This window comes from Dipodomys ordii, unplaced genomic scaffold, assembly GCF_000151885.1.
Source record: "Dipodomys ordii isolate 6190 unplaced genomic scaffold, Dord_2.0 Scaffold34, whole genome shotgun sequence".
Lineage (NCBI taxonomy): Eukaryota > Metazoa > Chordata > Mammalia > Rodentia > Heteromyidae > Dipodomys > Dipodomys ordii.
Genome location: NW_012267250.1, coordinates 10,095,688 through 10,118,885, shown reverse-complemented (window position 1 = coordinate 10,118,885; position 23,198 = coordinate 10,095,688). Strand labels below are relative to the sequence as shown.

The 23,198-nt window shown below is 33.4% G+C and overlaps 1 protein-coding gene across 1 annotated transcript in view; it reads left to right on the top strand.

Moving 5' to 3' along the window:
* Positions 1–17,849, top strand: part of Rtkn2 (rhotekin 2) — a 57,334-nt gene extending 39,485 nt beyond the window's left edge. Inside the window, exons 10-12 of the mRNA XM_013017050.1 lie at positions 11,726–11,891; positions 16,009–16,116; positions 17,317–17,849. Of these exons, the coding sequence (XP_012872504.1) occupies positions 11,726–11,891; positions 16,009–16,116; positions 17,317–17,849 (807 nt within the window). The remainder of the gene's footprint in view (positions 1–11,725; positions 11,892–16,008; positions 16,117–17,316) is intronic.
* The last annotated feature ends 5,349 nt before the right edge of the window (positions 17,850–23,198 follow it).

The following is a 23,198-nucleotide window of genomic DNA, read 5'->3' as shown; positions in this document are numbered from 1 at the left end:
TGATGCTTTTTCTAATTAATATTCAAATAAGTACATAAAACAACATTTTTTTTTTAAAAAGACATTTCTGTTGGTGTCAGAGGCTCACATCTGTAATCTTAACTACCAGAAAACTGAGATCTGAGGATCACAGTTCAAAGCTAGCCTGGGCAGAAAAGTCCATGAGACTCTTATCTCCAATAAACTACTTAGGAAATAGCCAGAAATGATGCTGTGGCTCAAGTGGTAGAGTTCTAATCCTTGAGCACAAAGAGGCTCAGAGGCAGCTCCCAGGCCCCAAGTTCAAGTCCCCAGACTGGCAAAAAAAAAAAAAAAAGATATCCCTGAGTATACCTTCTGAATTTATATGGGATTCATGGGTAATATTCAAACTTCTGTCACGACAGAAAGGCTTGTATACTACACTTAAAAAGTTGTTTTTGGCTGGTTGCCAGTAGCTTATGCCTGCAATCCTAATTACGCAGGAGGCTGAGATTTGAGGATATCAGTTTGAAGCCAACCTGGGCAGAAAGTGTGTGGGACTCAAGTGAAAGAGCACTAGCCTTGAGCAAAAGAAGCTCCTAGACAGTGCGCATGCCCTGAGTTCAAGCCTCAGGATCAACACAGACACACAAACAAAGTTGTACTTGCTAAATATAGAATCTGTTATTCATAGGTTTTATATATTTATGTCTATATGTGTCTTACGTAGGTGTATGTATGTTATTATGGATATATATACCTACATAAAACATATATATATATACTGGCTTGATATAAAGGAGATATTTGAATCTAGTTATAATTTTTTTTAATTTTAATGGTATTTTTATACCAAATATGCTGTATTTTCTATTTAATAGATTTTATTTATTTTTCTACTTGTTTTACATTTTTACATTACCTTTGCAGTAATTTAACTGAAGTGACTGTATGATGAAATATAAGTTATGTGATCTATTAACTATATATCTTCTACTTTGTTTAATGTTCTTTAGGTGGGAGTTGAACCTTGTACTTGCTAGGCAAGCACACTGTATCTTGAGCCAGGGCTCCAGCTCTTTTTGCTGTAGCTATTTTTTCTAATAGGGTCTCAAGTTTTTCCCTGTGCTGGCCTGAACCTTGATCCTCCTATTTCTGTGTCTTGAGTAGCTGGGATGGTAGTTGTAAGGCACCACATCCACCTTTATTTGTTGAGATGGATCTCCATCTCTCACGAATGCGTGGGAATTATAGATGTAAGCCACATTGTCGACCAAAAAAATTTTTTAAGGATAATGTAAATTCATAGGTTCTTTTATATTATAGTTGTATTCCCAAAAATGTGGTTACCTGCCAGTTTTATTATGTGTATACACATGAGTTTAGTTCCGTGATCTTTTCTGATAACATATATTGTCTCCTACTTTTACAAATTATGCTGCTTTTTAACTGAAAGAAATATTTTAGCAAGACCTTTTGTCATATAGTTAAGTCCACCTAATTTAAGTGCCTTATTTACTGGAAAAATTAATGTTGTTCTTTAATAATAGAAATATGATTGTGAGATACATATGTTTATTGATGAACAAGTTGTAGAATTTTTCAATACTTGTCAGGTTTGTTTTATTTTGTTGTGTTCTCTTTCATTTTTCCATATCTTAAGTTTTTGGAAGACTTCGAATGTATAAAAAAGTTTAAACAAAATAATTGACATCTATGTACCCATTATTTGGATTATTCATTCAGCCATTGACATTTATGTGTGTGTGAGTCCTAGGACTTGAACTCAGGATCTAGGCACTGTCTCTGAGCTTTTGGCTCAGGGCTAACACTTAACTACTTAAGTGACAGCTTCACTACTGGCTTTTTGGTGTTTTATTGGAGATAAAACAACTGGATTTCACTTGCCCGCGTTGGGCAAGTGAATAACTAAGATTATAGGCACGAGCTATCAGAGACTGGCTGCTATTGCCATTTTCTTTCCTCTTTTTTTTTTTATTGTGAAAATACTGTACAGAGGGGTTACAATTACATGGGCAAGATAATGAGAACATTTCTTATCAAGCATTGTAGCCTCCTCCTTTGTTTCCCCTTCCCATCCCTTCCCATCCTCCCCCTGCCCCCCACCCAATCATCCCCTCCCCCTCACACCAAAGTTGTAAAGTTCGTTTTTGACATAAAGACTTGTACATCTCATTGTTGCAATGAGTCCACCTGTATCCCTATTTAAATGATTTGTTTTTCCCCTTCCCCTCCACAAATTATACCGACATCAAATACAGTAAAAGCAGGGGTTATACTGTGGGGGAAGGCCATACAAAACAACAAAGAAATAATCTTATAAATGTGTTAGAAACAATCGCATGAAAGAAAAAAAAACATTTGAATACATATCTTAGGGTTCATTTCCCTAACATCACCTTATCTGACCTTTGCTGCTTGACTCAGACATAAACTAGATATTGCAAATAAGGGAACCCATGGGACCTATGTTTCTTTGGGCCTGGCTTACTGCTATTGCCATTTTTTTTGGGGGGGGGGTCCAGCCGCCGTGGGGCCGGAACCCTGGGCCTGGGCGCTGTCCCTCAGCTCTTCAGCTCAAGGCTAGCGCTCTACTACTTGAGCCACAGTGCCACTTCCGGCTTTTTCTTTGTGCTTATGTGGTGCTGAGGAATCGAACCCAGGGCCTCAGGCATGCAAGGCAAGTGCTCTACCACTGAGCCACCTTCCCAGCCTGCTATTGCCATTTTATCACATGGTTTCTCTCTATTTTTTTTTCAGATTCATCTGAAAAAGAGTCTTCAGTTGCAAACATCATAATGTCTCTTCTCAGAATATTTCCATGTTTCATCTATAACAAAGGACATTTTTAACAATTTTAATTTTATTACACTAGTGGATACTTATTGTTGATACAATATTATCTAATAGACAAAGAAAAATGTCTCAATTGTCCCTAAACTTATTTTCTTATTTTTGCTTCTATGATTTAGGACCCCTAGTCACCATGTCCTGTGTAAAATTTGAGGGCTGTTTTTTCTATTTCCTTATAGACATTGGTAAGTTCGATTTTGAAGATAAGATTAGTCTTTTATCTGTCTTCATGAAAGTAAAAATAGTTGTAAATGGGATTGAATTTGAAGCAACAGTCGACCTACAATGTTTGGCTTAAATCTTTCCCATTTAATTTCCCCAAAAGATGTGCTAAATCTTTCTCATATGAAGACATTTATGTTTAAACTCTTCTAATACATCTGTATTTCCTGCCTAATGATGAATATGTAATTTTAGAAGAGCAGTAATCATGTTTACATGTCGTGACTGAATTGATGTAGGGTTTTTTTTGTTTGTTTTTTGTTTTTGTTTTTTGGTTTGGTTTGGTTTTGGTTTTTTTCCTGGTGGTAATAAATGCTGATGGCCAGGTGACTGGATTCAGTAATCAACCACTCATTGCTAATACCTGAAATTGTCACTTAGAAATTCTAGTGTTTATTCTACACTTGACTATACATGTATATAAGAATATGGATTTGGCCTCAAACTTGAGGGCAACTGGGGCCATAGTTAACTCTGAAGACTAATAACTTCAATGTCTCTTCCCGCTTCTCTGTACATGACTTTTGTCTGAAGTGCAAAGATAATTTTGAAGAAATAAACCAGAGGTAGAAACTAATAAAGATCGGTATAATGTAATTATCACTATGTGATCACCCAGTGTACCCATTTCCTAGATTGAACTGAACAGCCATGTTTGCTTTACCTCTTTACTTACATCCATATTTTCTGCTGATTCATTTAAATATGTCCTCCACATTGTGATACTTCAACCCTGCAAAATTTAAAAATAAAAATAACATGTTATAGACAGTTACAGTAGTAGAACAGAAAATTAATGTTAATTTCTTTATTTCATCCAATATCTAGTCCACATTCAGATGTCCCTAAAGTACCTTTTTAGCTTAGTTTTCAATCTGGGACTATTCAAGGACTGTGCATCTTCTAAAGTTATTCTACTTTGTGATCAAGATCTGGAGACTTGATCTTAGGAAGCACAAGACGTCAGGTTGTCTCATCAGAGGTAATATCATGGTCACAGCCTAAAAGTAATTTTCCTATTTACAATTATCCAGTAATCAATGAGGACAATAACCTTGGCACTGTGTGGTCAAACAATTGATATCGAACAATTTTCTAAATGGATTTAGCATCTTAATTACTCACCTGAACTGTTGATTCAACATGGTTTTCCTTTCTCCATAGTTTGGCCAACAATCTTTTGTGAAGAAACTTTTTCTCATCACTAGGGTTGCATTGCAGCTCTTCCCGCAAAGACAGAACTTGCTATACTTTAACTATGGAATTTTAAAGAATTGATGTCACATACTGGTATCGTATGATGTTAGTAATATATATTGGAGTTGATGCTTGTCCCTTCTCTGAGTAACAAATAAGTACTTGCTATCTCATTTCTCTATATACTTTCAAATATAATAATAAACTCATAGATTGTGAATTTACTCGATGTTTGAATGGTTTTAAATTCAAGATAGATGGTTTAATTATTTTGCTTTCTCTGGAAATTTCTAAGGAAACATGAATTAATATATACCCCCCCCCCTTTTTTTTTGCCATTCCTGGGGCTTGAACTCAGGGTCTGGGCACTGTCCCTGAGCTTCTTTTGCTCAAGGCTAGCATGCTACCACTTGAGCCACAGCACCACTTCTGGCCTTTTCTGTTTCTGTGGTACTGAGGAATCAAACCTAGGGCTTCATGCATGCTTGGCAATCACTCTACCACTAAGCCACATTCCCAGCCTATAAATTAATATGTTCTTAAATAAAGATTTTTGATACATGCCAGTTTGGTATTTTCTGGTATAGCAAGTAAAGACCAAATAAAACTTAGAAGAATCATGATTTTTGTCTTAGTTTTAAATGTATTTTCTAAGGCAATCCCTAAAATCTTTTTAAACTTAATTATGTTAAGTGCTGAATACAAATAAGAAGTCTTTCAGTTGCTTCTTTTTCTTTTGTGATTTAACAAATAATAGTTTTGTTTTGTGTTACTTAAAAAAATATGTGAAAACAAATTCTACAGTTACTAAGGTATATAAATAATGGTTGTGTTATTTTGATCACAGCTATAATTCTTGTTTGTCTAAATGGCATTTCCTGTAAAGGCTAAGTCTCTTCATTAATTTTCATAGGGAGCCAGCTGTGGAAATAGTCACATTAAGGGAAGAAAAGCCTAAAAGCTATTCCCCTCCCCTTTTCAATCCAAATTTGAAAGGGTGATTTACTTCAAAGTGATTGCTTCTACTTCAAAAAACTTCACTATGATTGTTGTTGAGCAAGACACTCTCAATAACGAGTACTTAACTGAATCTCCTATACATTGTAGAAAGCATTTTTATTAACCAAAGCTTTGTCCATTGCCAGTGGGGTGGAGTGAGATGCAAAATCAGTATGAGTCTTTGAGATCCATAGTTGATTCTTGATTTAAATACTATATTATTCACCATTCATTTTAGTAATATATACTGTACTGAACAAATCAATAACATGAATTGATGTGATAGACCTTTATTAAATTGTCTTGAAATTATTTTAATTGTTATAGTTATCATGGATCCTAGCAAAGTTATTATGAAGCACAAGGGATTATTTTCCATTTATATTAATCTTCTTAATATTTAAACCCTGTCAACTATTCAGATTGCCTTTTATTAAATATAGCAAAAGTTTCTTTAATAGGCTTTTTGAAGGAGTTTACATTCAGATTTCATTATCATGAATTGGACGTAATTGGTACTGATCATGCCTAATGCTTGGTCCTATTGATAGCTGTGCTTTGTACACTGGTATTTATTGGGTGAAGGTATGCTTTCTTTGTCTCTAGAGTATAGATAAACTTTGAAGCTTGTTTATTTATTTATTTCCATTGTCTATCAACAAGACATTAGACCATTTTTCAAACATGTTTGTGAGAAAGGGATGAAATATTTGCATTACAAATAAGAAAGTGGATACTAACAGACTTGCTTTTTATTTATATTTCATTTAAAATTATTTTCTGGAAAAGAGTTCAAGATCTCTTAGGTAGTGAATAGTATAAATGAACCCATCTGTACGCCCAGAATTATTTTGAAGCAAATCCTAGAAACCATAGCATTTTACTTGTAATATTCTTGTTGTGTGACAAGAATATGTAATTATATATATATATATATATATATATAGTCATGTGTATAGCTAATGAATCAGTAAAAATCCAGACAGTGTTCAAATTTTTCCAGTTGTTTAATTTTTACCATAGGTTTTTGAATCAGGATCCAAATAAGAACCATGCATTTTGGTTGATTAATTAGAATTTTTAAGATTCTTAGTTTATCAGTTCCTATATTCTCTTTCTTCCTTCTCCCTGCCCTTTCTTCCTCCTCCTTCCATTGTTTCTCTTCTCCCACCCCCCTGCTAATTCACATAAGCTTGCACACACACACACACACACACACACCACACACACACACACTGAGCTTACTTATTAAAGAAATTGGGTCATTTATCTTACAGGGTTTTCTGTAATATCAATTTTGTTTATCGTAATGTTGTTTTTTTAAAATCATACTCAAGGTTTGTTGGTTAGTAGTAAAATATGCTTTAGAAAGTGTTTTATACTTCTATTAAGAAGTATAAAATAATTTGTTTTCCACTGAATAAGCATGCATTAATCAGCGTTACTTAGACCCTTTTTTAGTGATTGCAAATGCAGTTTTCAGCATTCATTCTTCACTTAACTGAAATACCTCTATGACATAAATTATTTGGTTACCCTGAGGTACAGTTCTTACAGATAAGGATTTAAAAACAATTAGGTGTTTACCTAGCATCATTGAAGGGACTTAATCTTTAAAAATCATTATGAATTTATGGATGCAAAAGCAGGTCTTGTATCACTCCTTTTCCACTGTTATTTTTATTGTCCCAGGTTTGAATGGAAGAATCCTTAAATTGGCCTTGAGGCTTTTTTTAATTTTAATTTTATTTATTTTTTAATATATATTTTTATTGTAAAGATACTGTACAGAGGGGTTACAGTTACATGAGTTTTCCTATTGAGCATTGTTACCCTCTCCTTTGTTTTTCCCCTACCATCCCTTTCCTCCCCACCACCGTACTTCCCCTGCACCCAGTTGTAAAGTTCGTTTTCAACATAGTGTCTTACACATCTCATTGTTACAATAGGTCTGCCTGTATCCTTATTTAAACATTTTGTTATTTCCCTTCCCCTCCCCCTTAAGGCTTTTCAAACACCTTAGTAATCTCTGGTTCTGATAGAACAGGATCTTCCAGAATCATTTTCTGGATTAGGCTGGTGATCAGCCATTTCTCTAAAGAGCACTCAATCCTTTTTATAGTTAGAGACCATAATCTAGGTGTAGTCTAATACTACACCTAATACATTTTTCTAAAGATCGTATATAAGAAGCAATTTTTAAATCTATCCCTGATCTAGTAATTTTCCATTTACAGAGAAATGGAGAGATTGAAGAAAAGTCTTAATTCAAAATAGTGAAAAATATAAAAGAAACTTTACTTTCCCTTAGAGCGTATATTTTCATTGAGAAATTGGCATCTCATATTATATATTATAAACTTAATGTGGCCTTCTCTAGGTACCCCTCCATTTTATGCTGCAGAATTTTAGTATGTGCTGACTGAAAAAAGCAAAGCCCACTACCAACAACAGTGAATCTAAATCCATCCATAAATCATTAATAATATAAAATAACTGAAATTAACTCAAATTATCTGAAATGGTTGGGATTAGCAGAAGAAAACAAATTCCAGTCTCACATAAAATACTTCTATCTGAGAAGACATTTCCCCATCCATTAATTGAGTTAGAATAAAAACTGTTTATAGGCTTTGTGTCTGTTAATGCAAAAGTTTATCATTATCTGGGTTGTTCTTTTCCTATCTCAATTTTGAATATTTTTCAACAATAACTTGGTGTTAGGCAATACATTAGCTTGTAGAAATGGGGTGGAGAGAACTCCCAAGTTGCTTGTTTTTATACCCTCTCTGCTAAGAAGATATTTTCCTTATTTATAATTTATGTGAGTCTACACTGATAACAGTCCTAAAATTTACCTTGGTGTTTTTTAATCACAAGCCTGTCCTTTTCTGAGAAGTGGAAACATGAGTGTTATTGTTGATTATTTGAGACTGTACTTGTTCTAATCACCTTTACTTTGATGTGTAATATTTAGTTAAAAATGCTTTCCATTACATAAATTATTTTGGATGAAATTAGTTTAAATTCTGCATTTTATTTGTACCTTGAAAAGCCTCTCACATTTTAAAAATGTGTTATTTATGGTTACCAGGGGTAATGAGTATATTCTTGTTTATTGTTATATTTTCATAGTAGTCTGTAAGTGATCTACTTAATCATATTTCCTACATTTCTTTTTAAATGATACCTTGTCCAAAAATACTAAATATTCAGCTATAAAGATCATATTTTCCTTATTTAAAAGTTGAATCTATTTTAATCACATAGCAAAAAGTAGTCAGAAATGTATTAAAATGAAATTGAGTGCAGAAAAGCACAATTCTGTTAACAAGAATATATTTGCAATAACTAGTATATGAATGAGTTAAGCAGAAAAGGTCAGATAAGTTGATGTTAGGGGAATGAACCCCAAGATAAGTATTCAAATGTTTTTTTGTTTTTTTTGTTTTCCTTTCATGCAGTTGTTTCTAACATATTTATAAGATGATTTCTTTGTTACTTTGTATGTCCCTCCCCCACGGTATAACCCATGCTTTCACTGTATTTGATGATGGTATAATTTGTGGAGGGGAAGGGAAAAAACAAATCGTTTAACTAGGGATACAGGTGGACCCGTTGCAACAATGAGACATACAAGTCGTCATGTCCAAAAACGAACTTAACAACTTTGGTGGCGGGTGGGGGAGGGCCTGGTGGGGGTCGGGGGGAGGATGGGAAGGGATGGGAAGGGAAACAAAGAGGAGGCAACAAGGCTTGATAAGAAATGTACTCGTTATCTTGCCCATGTAATTGTAACCCCTCTGTGCGGTATTCTCACAATGAAAAGAGTATATCTTGTTTTGTTGCTATTGGTGGTAGTGGTATTAGTGATGGGAGTACAAGATCCTCTACAATGATTCAGACTTTATTTAGTCAGATAGAGTATCATTAAAGATTTTTCCTAGAGCTCAAGTTGTTCTCTGCTAATGATAATAACCATTTTGTGTTTTGAACTCAGGACCTGGGCAGTGTCCCTGAGATTTTTTGCTCAAAGCTAATGCCTTATCACTTGAGGTACAGCTCCTCCCTCTTTTTTTTTTTTTCTTATTAATTGGAGATAAGTATCTCATAGACTCAAACTGCATCCTCAGATCTCAGACCCTGATCACAGGTATGAGCCATTGGCACTTGGCAGATTAAAACAAAAAAAATTTTTTTTTAAACAAAAACTTTTTATAAAGAGATTGACTAGATATATCTTTCAGCTTACAAGTTCCCACTTAGCACAATATTTGTAGTATTTTTATTTTATTTAGTTGTTTTTCTGCCAGTCCTGGGGCTTGAACTCAGGGCCTGGGTGTTATCCCTGAGCTTTTTTGCTCAAAACTGGGGCTCTACCAACTTGAGCCACAGCTCCACTTCTGGCTTTTTAGTGGTTAATTGAAGATGAGTCTCCCGGACTCTCCTGGCCTGGCTGGCTTCAAACCACAATGCTCAGGCCCCAGTCTCCTGAGTAGTGAGGATTACAGATGTGAGCAGCCAGCATGTGGCTCTAGAATTTTTATTCTATATAGGCATTTACTTAATAGAGATAATTCACAAGGTTTATTACAAGATAGACTCAAAGACCATATCATGATAAAATTATTATTCTGATCCTAAGTCTCATTAAAGTCCTCTAAAACCAGTTCTTTATGATAACAGAATAGGCTGACTTTCTGATATTTACCAATCCTTTTATCTTGTGATCTAAAAGTTCCAAGTAATGTTGCTACTTTATGCAGCATACATTTTCCCCATGTGATTATGAATACGAATTCCTTCAGACCTCCTTTTGTAAAATACATGGTTTTTACTTCCTGTGTTCTTTCTGGGAATGATTACATTTTCTCCCTAATTCTTTGTGACTTCTCAAATACTCATATAAATATCCTGGTATGTTTGCATAAGCTTTTTTAAATTTTATTTTATTTTATTTGTATCTGTCATGGGGCTTGAACTCTGGGCCTGGGCACTGTCCCTCAGCTCTTCAGCTCAAGGCGAGTGCTCTACCACTTGAGCCACAACGCCACTTCCGGTTTTCTGGTGGTTTATTGGAGATAGTCTTGCGGACATTCTTGCCCAGGCTGGCTTTGAACCATTATCCTCAGATCTCAGCCTCCTGAGTAGCTAGGATTACAAGCGTGAGCCACCAGCGCCAGGCTTGTGTAAGCTTTGATGGTTACCACACATAGTCTCTTCACCTTTCTACTCAGTGGAGTCAAGAATTGCTTACCACTTTTAATCTGCTTTTTTTAATTGCCACTTTAGATATTCCGCTTACATTCTAGTAGGCTTAGTTATGTTCTAGAACTGCTGTGTAGAACCCAGGAGCCACTAGCTTCTAGTAGCTGTTGGCTACTTCAAATGTGGTTGATCTGAATTGAGATGTGAACTATTAATATACAAAAAAAGAAACTTTTAGCTATCAGAGTAACTTTTTATGTAATATTTGGCCATGTTATTTTAGGTTATTAAAATTCACTTCACCCATTTATTTTTATTTTCTTTTAAATTTTTTTTCAGAAAATTTAAATTACATATGTGGTTCATATTGTATTTCTATTAGATAGGCTGCCCTAGAATAATGTAAAACTAATTATTATACAGGCATTCAAATCCTTGTATAATAGATAGTTCTGTTCCAGACTTTTAATTCCCTGTAGATCCCATGGTCTGAACTATATGGGGTTGCTGTGGCTAGTTTGCCATGTGCCTGACAGTCCCTCTGTATGACTTGGGTAAACTTTTCTCTTCTACTGGAAGACAATAAGGAAAAAGGTTTAGATTGTCATCATGAATGAAATGATTGCCTCTGTGGTAGGGTGTTGTATTCAGTATTACAGAAGTAACTTGAAAAGGATGATACTAACTTTTGGATCTTTAGCTATGAGCTTTGTAAATGAATGTTACATATAAAATAAACGTTAATGAGGAATACCCCACTATTTTTGCTACAGTAAACACTAAGTTATGATTTGACTACTACTTACTGAAAACACTATAATATGTATAAATATTAGAATAAGAAACATTACTGATGTAATTTTACTATTTTTGGAAATATAGTTAACTTACAATCCACATTAAAGTTATGACATACAGTACTTGTGTTCTGCAGATTTTAAGATGTATATAAAAGACAGCAAACTCCCACTTAGAGATAGATAAAACAGTTTATGTTTTAACCTCATGTAATTTCCTATAAGTGCTATATGTGTAGCATACTTGAAACATTACTTGGTTTTTAATATAAAATATTCTTTTTAAAGATCTCTTAGATTTGAGTTTGAATGTTGGAAATTCTCTAAATTACCTATTTTAAATTTCAAATGAACACCGATTAGATTATAATTACACTTATATAATATGGTAGCTAAGTAATAAAACATTTGTTTGATCATTACAGAAATATTCTCTTGTAAAATACCAATTTTATCCTAATTTTTAGGAAACCAGAATTCGAGCAATGGATAAAGATGCCAAGAAAAGACTCCATAGCTTCTCTGTCATCAACCCTGTTGCTGGACAATCTGTAACTCATATTTTTTCAGTTGATAGTAAAGAAGATCTTGAGAAGTGGATGGAAGCCTTCTGGCAGCATTTCTTTGATCTTAGTAAGTAGATATTGGGATTTTCTATCAGTATATTCTCATTGCCTGAATGTTTGCACATAGAAATCTAAATATTAAAATATTTTTCTCTTAGAGCTTATAGCAAGGATGTTGTATGGTCTTGGATAAAATGTTAATATATCACTACATTGATGCTTTTCTTTCTCTCTCCACCTCTTTCCAGTGTCTCGACAACTATTGTTATAGAAGTTTGCCTTTGAGTTTCTACCACTCCTTTTTTTATGCTTCCTTTGATCCCTAAAGCAACAGAACCCCGTTTTCTTAAAAGATTAAGATTTTATCTACTTAAGGTGATATATTTGATCTAAGAGATAAGCCATTTGAGAAACAAAATGCTTTTCCAGGGTACTAATCATCATAAAATATTGAAATGTTCAGAAGGAGCCCCAGTTTTATGTAACCTTCTGTTAACTCTACATTTGTTATTGTATCATCTTGGATATCGCCCAGAGATTTATTTTTTGAACCTCATGTGGTTTTTCAATAATACAGTCTAGTGCCAAGAATTATATAGAAAACAATATGATAGTATTTTGGTTTGGTTCAAGTGTGAAAAATATTTGAGATTCTAATATTTGATTGTCAGTTTAAAGAAGATTTACAGGAAAACAATGAAATTGTAGCTTTTTTTTGTCTTTACCAACAATTTATTTAACAGCATATTTGTTACCTAGAATTTTATGTTGAAAACATGAGTATTGATGATGGCTAATTCTAATTAAGTTAATTTTTATTAGATTCAATTAGCATTTATTATTTACAGTGTTGTCTTATAAAACTACAAGGATGTCATTTCCACATAATTTAAGGCTATTTTTGCAACTTACAGAAATAATCCTAGAGACATTTTAGGAATTACATTTTCTGGAACATTATATACAGTTGTCAGGTTAATTTGTTAGGCCTCCTGATTCAAGACTTCATTGTGCTTTAGAATAAAGTTTGGAAAGGAGGAAAGAAATAATTTATTGATTACCTCCTATGTATCAAATGCTTTTAATTCCATTAACATTCCTATGATATAGAAGACGTTTCAGTCCACTGTACAGATGAGAAAACTAAGATTTTAAAAGGTTGTAGTCCATGGTAGTGAGATAGAGAATTCCTTGTAGGATTTTTAAAAAAATTATCCTTAAGTTTTTCTATGAGGATTTTTTTCAATTCGACATGTCAGTTCGTGAGAACAATGCATCTTGTTCAAGACACCCCTTTCCTAATTCTTTATCTCTTCTAACCCCACACCTCTCCTCAGTTTTCCAAGTTCCATTTTCATATATGCATTGAATATTCTGAGGGCATTTGGCATTATTAAACTCATTACAATGGTGTCTTTAAATACCACTGCTAGGTTCTCAATAAACATTGAAGTATTTGTTCCATCTTAACGAGTCCCATCTTTGACGTCTGAGTGCTGAGATTACAGGCATATACCATCATAGCATGCCAACAACCTCCCTTCTTTTGCTAATCACAGCTGAAATTTTAACTGGTTTCCTAAATGCTCTGACTTGGAGTCTGTTTTACAAAATGCCATACTGTATTTAGAAATTATTCTGATTATTTTATACTTGTATGGGCCTAAAACAGAAAAGATGGCTATATGGAAGAAATACTAATGTCAAAACATTGTAGTTAGGGCATAAACTAATACTAGTGGATAGTCTTGTTCTCTATGTTATCTGAAATAATTTCTCATTTTGAAGTGAGGAGCTAGAAGGATGAACATTTCAGAGTGTGTAGTAGGAACAAGGAAATGATGAATGATGACAATGTGGTTCTCTGGCTTCTTTGGTACTTAATTCCTTTCTTTTTGGGGTAAAAATTGATCAATCTATATAATTTTAAAGTTCTGCTACATTTACTTTGAAATGTTCTGTATATGGAAGTGTTTATAAGATCCTAAATTTTAAACTGTACTTCAGACCTTTCAATTTTTAGTGACAAGCATAGTTTCTTGTAATCTTGGTTGAAGAATGATGTCTAGCACAGAATAGTGATAGCAGAAGAGAATTAAATGAGACTATTTCAATATTTGGAATAAACGTCAATTATTTGGCCCTCCTTCCAGGTGGAAACTCAGAAGGGTGAGATAATTAGAATATACGAGGAAACACTGGTGGAAGTGGGTCTCTTGAGCCTATAGAATAGCGAAGGTTATGGAGGTTAGGAGCAAAGAACATATAATCACTATTTTTAATATTTGAAAGCTAACAACTATATAAAAGAGAAATAAACCTTGTTCTGGATTATTAGTACAGTAGAACTAGGAATGGTGGATCAAAGATAGAAAATTAAGATAGTCTTTGCATATTAAATATTTTTCAAATATTTTATAATAGAAATATTGAGTTAAGCATTTTTGATTGGGGACATTATGACAATATTGTGAAAATTACTTTCAATACTAGAGATTGTTATTCAATCAAAACATATATTTATTTCATATTAACTATCATGTATATCTATGCATACAAAGTTATTCACTGGAAAAATCAGCATTTCAGTTGTGATTCTTGACTAAAGTACAGATCGTATTTCTACCTCTGACATATCAGTAACATGTAGAATGATATGATATTCTAATTTGCAACTTGATTAGTATTCTGCCTCTAGTTTAACAATGCAATGCTTTTATCTGTGAATGCACAAAAAAACCACAAGAATTTCAAAGAATTCAAGAGAATTTGTCCAAGAATGTGACAGAAAAATATTTGCCAGTTTTAAGTGAATCATTATTTTTCCATTAGATAAAGAATTTTTTTCCTGCTACCAAGAAGAAAAAAAATATGGCTTTTATAGATTTGTCTAAAAAAGGAAGTAAAGGGGAAAATGTCAGCTCTCAGTTCTGTTGGATTTACATTTAGAGAGCAAGCTTTGAAACCTTCTGTTTGGAAATTTATGTCTTGTTTAAGTTTTAATGAAGTTATTTGTAAACTTTACAATATTCTCTACTTAGCTTCATGATAAAAAATACAAAAAGGCTCTTATATCCTTCTTAACTAGTTAAGGTAGTGTGTTTAAAATTCATGCAAAAATAGCATTTTGTCATGACAACACAATGAATACATAATTTAACTATGCATGAAATGTCTTTAATTTTTAAACCATGGAAAATAGCCAAGTTGGATACTGAATATGTATAATAAAAATATTTTAAAAAACAAATGTGGAGCATAAATTGGCCTGAAAAAAGGCATAGGTATATTATATTATTTTTCTACAGGTATAATATATAAGAATAGAGAGTCTCAGTAACTTCTTTTTATAATATTGATAGACACAGTATCTAGCACAGTTTCTATACAGCATTCAAGTACATATAAATTTGGAAAATTACACTTGATATCTACTCAAGAGAAATAAATCTGAAATTTTGAAGATTAAGGTGGTGAAACATAAGAGAAAATTAATAATGTCCACACATATTTTAATTGGATAGTTGAAACAGTTGTTCAAGAATATTATTTTTATCTTATTTTCAATGACCATTTTTCCCAAAACAAAGTAGACTCAGAATTTTGTTGATTGATATTTCTTCATAGTTAGGCTTTTATATGTCTTTTTTTAAAAAATGAAAACACATTGTTTAAAGCTATATGATTTTGAAAGCATGGTAATCTTCTTAAAGAGATAGTGGTTAAATAAATTTTATTTTCTCATTTAAAATTTTTGAGAGCTACCATTCCTTTTTTCTAATTCCTTCAAGACAACTGTATTTCAGCTTATAGTTACTTTGTAGCCACCTTTGAGTACTTAATGGTTTAATACTTAAAATAACAGCCTGTCTAAACTCCTACCATGAGTAGAAATTTAAAAGTAATTGGTTATTTTGTGAACTAATATATAGCCTAGAGGTCTTAATATCTCTATATAGAATTTCTTAAATAAAGTAATTTTATGCACAGAATTAGATTTTGAAATTATGGGTAGGACTAGCTTTTGTACAAGTTTTCTTAAGGCAATGTTGAATTTATAAATTCACTGTTTACTTTTAAAGCAAGGATATATGTTGATATCTGTTCATAATGAATTGTATGTCTTCACATTTATGTCTTAAAATAGCCTGCTATTTTTCTTTCTTTCTTCCTTTCTTTCTTAGGCCAATGGAAGCATTGTTGTGAAGAACTTATGAAAATTGAGATTATGTCACCACGGAAACCACCTTTGTTCTTGACAAAAGAGGCAACCTCAGTCTACCATGATATGAGTAAGTGGGGTTTGTCTTTTCTAAGCTGCAGGGTAACAAAAACAACATTGTCCCTACTCAAGCAGCTTATTCTATTGAAATTAAAATGCTGAAATTTTCAGGGCACAATCAAATGAATGAAGAAAAAGAATATGATTATAGACTAAGGAACTCATGTTTAATAGATGAATTAATACAAAATTAATGAATACACATTTTTCATAGTTTGAATGCTCAAGATCAAACAGATTTTAAGACTTAAAATGAATAAAAGTGCACTGAGAATAAATATTAGCTGAGCTGCTGATGAACATTCAGAAAATATAAACTTGCAGATTTTAAAATGAAATTACATTCAGTGATTCTTTTTCTGTATTTTATTGTTTTTTTTCCAACCAGTGTTGATAGGTGAATATTAATGATTGGAAGCTTTCATCTCTAGCCAACAATAATCAGTTAAGTTTAATACTCTAGAAAATTTAAATTTTTCTAACTTATTTGTATTTCATTTCCACATACTTCGTAAGATATTTTTGCTGTGCGTAGGGGATTGCTGCAGTGATTGGTACAAGCAAAAGTCAACAATAAACTTTCATCTAATCTGCCACTAATGTACCTGAGTTTCTACATACTAGAAGTTGTGGATCTAAAATTATATGCTTGTATTTACATACTTAAAAATACCAATAATACTTCCAATAGTTAGGTATCATCTCCGATACTTGTTTTTCCTAAGGAACCTTTTCACCCAGTATCTTATCACCAAATGGTATAAGGGCTTCACATTCTTTCCCTGCATTTGGGATTTGGGGATTTTATTTCCCTTGCAACAGAGACTGCTGTTCTGTAGGAGAATAGAGTATTAATCCAGTCATACTCATTCCAGTTATACTCTAAGCTTCCTTGGATTTCAAAATAAGATTTTAAAAATCCAAGAATTAAATTGTACTCATGTATCTACATTTTATGTTGTTTATTATAGGTATTTTACATGTGTTGTATATATGATATATAATTTGTATAGTACAGTTTATAACATCCTTGATTTTTGTTTTATTGATAGTTATTTTTACAATTAAATATTTTACTGCTTATCCTGTTAACTTTTTGGTGGTTATTATAGATAGCTTAGTTATTTGCAAAACAAACTTACTGAAAGTAAAGTTTATATGCCTTCTGGGTCTTTTTTCTATGCATTTTTTTTTCTTAAAATTATTACAGGCATTGATTCACCAGTGAAACTTGAAAGTTTAACTGACATAATACAAAAGAAAATTGAAGAAACAAATGGACAGTTCCTTATTGATCAAAGTGAAGAACCCTCACCACCTCCTTGGGCTACAATCTTTGATGGTAATCATGAAATGGTCATCCACAAAAAGGTATTGTCCCCTGAAAGTGAGCCAGCACAAGATGGGAAAAGGAAAAAGAGACGAGCTCCTCTTCCTCCCTCTGATAAGCCTCCATTCAGCTTCAAAACACAGAGCAACACAGATCCATCCGTGAAGGACAACTGGGGAAAAACAAGTGTATCTCGAGCCTCGCCTTTGGACACCAGACTTTCTAACCTTATGCACCACTTACAGAAACCAGTCGCTTCTCCTCGAAAACTTCTTGCCAGGAAAAGTAGTTTAACTGATGGTGAGCACACAGACACTAAAAACAATTTTGAAACTAAGCCAGTACCAGCTCCAAGGCAGAAATCCATCAAAGACATTTTGGACCCTCGATCATGGTTGCAAGCACAAGTATAGAAAACCTTTACTGTATAAAACACTTAACAAAAATCTATAACTGGAAGGCTTAATTCAGAAGCATTATAAATGTAAAGTTACATAATTGTACAGGTAAATATGATAGCAATTTACATACATAATTAATAAGCTACTAGGTACAGAAAACTATCTTATAATGAAGGAATACGTTTCTATTTTATTTCTGATTTTCAGAATATAAGTGGTTTTCCCCATAGAGTATAAGAGGCGGTTTCTAGACAATATCCTAATTGTTGGAAGGGTTAATTTATGCCAAAATTAGTACCAGGCAGTGAATAAGCACTAGGCAGAAGAAAGCATTAACATTTCTTTTGGGGAGAGACTGTCTAGTAATTTAAAATGTGTTAAATATGAGCCATATTCTCATTGTGAGAATTTTAATACTAATGGAATGTTTCAAAGGTTTTATTCAAACCACAAATTATAGAATCCACCCAAGAAAATGTTCTTGTTAGCATTCTGGAATTCTCATCTAATGCTTCACTGGCTCACATCTATTGTTTAACTCTCTCGTTTATAGGCTTGACCTTTTAAATTCCTGGGATAAATTTTGGAATATTAGATTCTTTGTCTTTAAAGGGAATTTGTAATACACTATTCTCAGTAGTTTCCTTGATGAGCCCTGAAATCCTGTTGACATTAACTCTCCTAAGTGAAGCATAACATTTATTGGTTTAGAGAAATGGTAGATGAAATGTTCCTTACATGCACTTTTCTGTGTATGGTGTTAATTTCCATTGTGCCTTTGGAATTTGGGGGAGTATAGCCGATTAACACTTTGAAATGTATTTAGTACTTACTTAAAAAGCAGATGGAAGATTCAGAAATATTGGAAAAATTGGTTATCATAATCATTTTCAGGATTAATCCTTTTAAATTTTTTAATTAGATTTCCTTTTTCTAGTGAAGGTTGCTGTCTGCTATAGATATTATTCATAAAGTCATATTCTTACAATAATACCTTAGAATCATTTCCATAGGAGGTAATTTCCATAGCAACTAATCATACTGACCCAAACAGGATTATGAAATCAAGTGAGAAATAAATAGCAAGGGAATGAATATCTTAAAGGAACAAAAAAATACATTTTTGTAATACCCTTCTTGTAAACAAGAGCTGAACAGTTTTAAAAATCAAATCAGAGTTTCCAAATAAAAGTTTCCATAAGGTGTCAGCAACAGCACTAAACATCTCCAGTCACACTAAACCCTAAGCACCATTGCCAGAAGTAAAAATGTAAGAATGAAATTACTACTCTGTGTATAATCTCTGGAGATCTTTTTTTAAAGGTGTTAAGAACTCTATTTGGACCAGACCTACATTATTACCAAACAAAATGAACCCTTGATGAAAAATAAGCATTAATTTAAATGGAGCCTTTTATTACTTTTAGATAGCAGAGTCTTTTTTCATTTCTAGAGCATGATGTAACTACAAGGTTACTTTGTGTTTTTCCAGGACTCTTAGTAAGAATTGGAACCCAAAGGGAGGGGAGTAATGATAAAAAGAACTCTTGTGATTGGGGACAGAAGGACAGACCTAGCCCTTGGAGAGAACGAAATGCTGTTTGCTTAGCCTGGTAGAATTAATTTAGAGACTATCTCATGTGTGAAAACCTTAGAACATAGATGAATTTATTTTTTCTAACTATAGAAGGCTCTCAGAAATGTCTTATTATGATTACCATTTCAGTATATGACAGGCTAAAAAAAAAAGCTAAGGAATGTTACTGTTTGAGTTTATTTTCAACCATAGCTGTTCTTCTTGACACATTTGTAGCAATTGTTGCCACTAAATTTTGTATTTAGAAGATGCTGCAGGCAAAATTGCTGCTAATACTGGCAGTGGAGCATTCCTTTGCCCCTCTTCCTGTACTATAAACCATGATCGAAACTTCCAAATGATGCCATTATTATTTCTAATCATACATATCACAGCAGGAAGAAGTTACATTGTAGAAGAGGGAAAATTTATTTGTAGAGAACTTCCCTAGAAGTTGTGTTCTCAAAGGGAACTGTGAAAAAGTGAAATCTTTCTAGAGCCACTCAGGGAAGCCTGACCAAGGCCTTTTCACCTTCTTACTGAAGGTCACAAAGCACTTAAATCAGACTGCAATCTTCCACTCTCTTTTCTTTGACCACTGCCTTCCTTAACCTGCAATTTCACACTTTCCCTCTCTTTTATCTTCCTTCTATTTCCCTCACAAGAAAAACAACCTTAAAACTACTGAGTTAAAAATTGTCAAGAAGTTTTCATTTGTTTTTCTCATTTCCTAAACCAGAAATTTATGATAGAGAAATATTTCTTGTAATATGAAAGATGTTGCAATGCTTTATGATCTGGCTTTTCACATTCCTTATTTGCCCTTTAATTTGTCTCTTGATGTAGGAAGACTATAAACTTGAAACGCAGAGTTAGTTGTCAGATCTTGATAATAATATTATAATTAGAGAAGCATAATTGACAGAATAGATATTTTATGATAGCATGATAATGTTGATGATCTGAAGATAATGTCTTAGACAATTACATTTACATTTCAAGGTCTAGAATATAAATTACAACAGCATTTAAAGTGGTATTACTTGCTACAAAGTAGTTGGTTTTATATTCTAACATCTTGCAAAGACATAGTACATTTTTAAAATTCTAAATGTATACTTCCTAAGGTAAACAAGCAGTCTTTAGAAAGTATTAAGCATGTCAGCTCTTGCTGAGTGCTGCTAAATCCTCTTTAACCCTCTGGAGTGCTTCTCCCCCCCTCCCACCCACCCCCCACCCCCCACACCAACCCTCAAACACCTTACTTCCTTAAAATGCATGCAAATGTATGTGAAAAACTAAATCCATTTATTATAAATGCCTTATCTTTACCCTTTAGGATGTATTGTACCTGGTACTATTTATTAAAAATAGAAGCTGCCTTGATTTAGAGACAACATGTAAGGTGGGTTAAGTAGTCAAGTGTTTCTTCAGGCTTCTGTTCCGCACCTCAGCCACCTACTGTGAAGTTAATTAATTCAGTCCAAAATGAAATTCTAGGGCAGTTTGGTGCAGTTTATGTTAAATGCCATTTGAATGTAATCATCTGCACAGGAATGGGGAGCAATCGTATCAGATAGAGAATGCTGAAACACAGATGAGAAGAAAAATGCTTTGCAGAAAAATGATCTGTCCCTGTGTCAGAATTTATCAAAACTCAGAGTGAATTATTGAACAGTAATTAAATTTTAATTGATGACCATTTATATTTTAATAGTTGCCTTCTCTGTTCAAGTTCTAAACTGTAATGTAGCTAGAGTAGATGTTTTATACTTAGATTTCACTGCATTGAAATTCTAAAACATCTATGTGTTTAACTGCTTTATTGCAAACAATAATATATGTGAAAACGCTTTATGGATTATGCATTTTTTAAGTTAAACCTAAGGATTTTTTGTTTTGCATTTCAGGCAGGCATTGTTCATAATTTTTTAATTAATAGTGTGACATTGATCAAGATGCATTATACTCGCAAAGTGACATGTTGAAACTCCTTAGTATAACTACTTAAGGATAATAAAGAAATTTTAAGAGAGTCAGTAACATATATTAATTAAAAAGTACTAGATCTCAGACTTTAAAAAAAATCAAAGATATTTGGTTAGGAAACTTAAGTCTCCTAGTGATTCTTTTCTTGTGTGTCGGTTGTGGGTCTGGCCACTGTCCCTGAGCTCTTCAGCTCAAGGCAAGTGTTGTACCACTTGAGCCACAGCACCACTTTCAGTTTTCCGGTGATTTACTGGAAATAAGAGTGTCATGGACTTTCTTGCCCAGGATGCTTTGAACTGCAATCCTTAGATCTCAGCCTCCTGTGCAGCTAGGATTATAGGCCTGAGCCACCAGCACCTGGCTTCTAGTAATTCTTTTTTTTTTTTTTTTGCCAGTCATGGGGCCTGAACTCTGGGCCTGGGCACTGTCCCTCAGCTCTTCAGCTCAAGGCTAGTGCTCTACCACTTGAGCCACAACACTACTTCCAGCTTTTTCTGCTTATGTGGTGCTGAGGAATGGAACCCAGGGCCTCATGCATGCAAGACAAGTGCTCTACCACTGAGCCACCTTCCCAGCCCCTCTAGTAATTCTTGAAAACATTTCCTGCCATTTTTCCTTAGGTCCTCCCTCTGGGCTAGATTGATAGAGGTGGACAGTGTGATAGAGTTGGTTTGATCACAGACATATACAGTAGTTGGTGTTAGTCCTTACAAGACTATACTCAGATTGCCTTTGTATAACTAACATATTTAAATGTTTGCATAGAATCTTCCTTAAAATGTATATACCCTTTTAAAACAAAATCCATCAATGTTACCTTGCTTTTAGCTTAGTGATAGAGAATTTCCCCAGTGATTAAATCCTTGATAACAAATTAGGTACCTACTACATTACAAGAAAGTCTTTATTTTTCATTCATACCCTTCCATACTTAATTTATTCCCATGGAGTATTTGAAGGAGTGGGGGACAGAATGAGTATTCTTGGCTCAATTATGTTATTTCTAAGGCAGTAATGTGATTATAAATATTTGCCAGAGCTGTTCAGAAAACACACATGCACACACATGCACACACACACACACACACACACATACACATACATACACATGCACATACAAACTCCTTTTTCACTAGGGAGAGAAGCCTAAATCAGTGTGCTTAGATAAACAAAATACTAATGTTGAGTTAACAATAAAGCAACTTAGCACAAAATTCTTTTAATGTTTTTCTTTTGGGGAGTATAGGAAAATATACTAAAATTGACATTTGATAAGGAAGATTGTGCCAAATTTTACTGAAGTTGTGTTTCCAGTTGTACTGGTATTCTGTTAGTGTACCTATGAAGGGAGAGATAAACTACCGAGATCTCATTTACGTAATTATGCCATGTCAAGATACCTCAATTTTGTTGAAAATTGTGTCAAAATATTTATGCTTATGTACTCCAAAGTTTTATCTTTGTGAATGAATCTATTTTTTATTGACTTAGCTCTCTTAATAAACATATTTTAACTTAGCCACAGGAAGTTTACAGCTTGAACATTAAAAAGTATTAAGAATTATCCACTTAAATATTAAAATACACTCATCCTATAAATGTGAAAGATTAAAAACTGTATAGAGATGTTATGTACTTACATGTTACATACATTTTGTTAGGTTTTTATTTTCAGATATTTTCAATTAGTTTTTGTGGGGTTTTTTGGGTCCAGTCGTGGGGTCTGAACTCTGGGCCAGGGCACTGTCCCTCAGCTCTTCAGCTCAAGGCTAGCGCTCTACCACTTGAGCCACAGC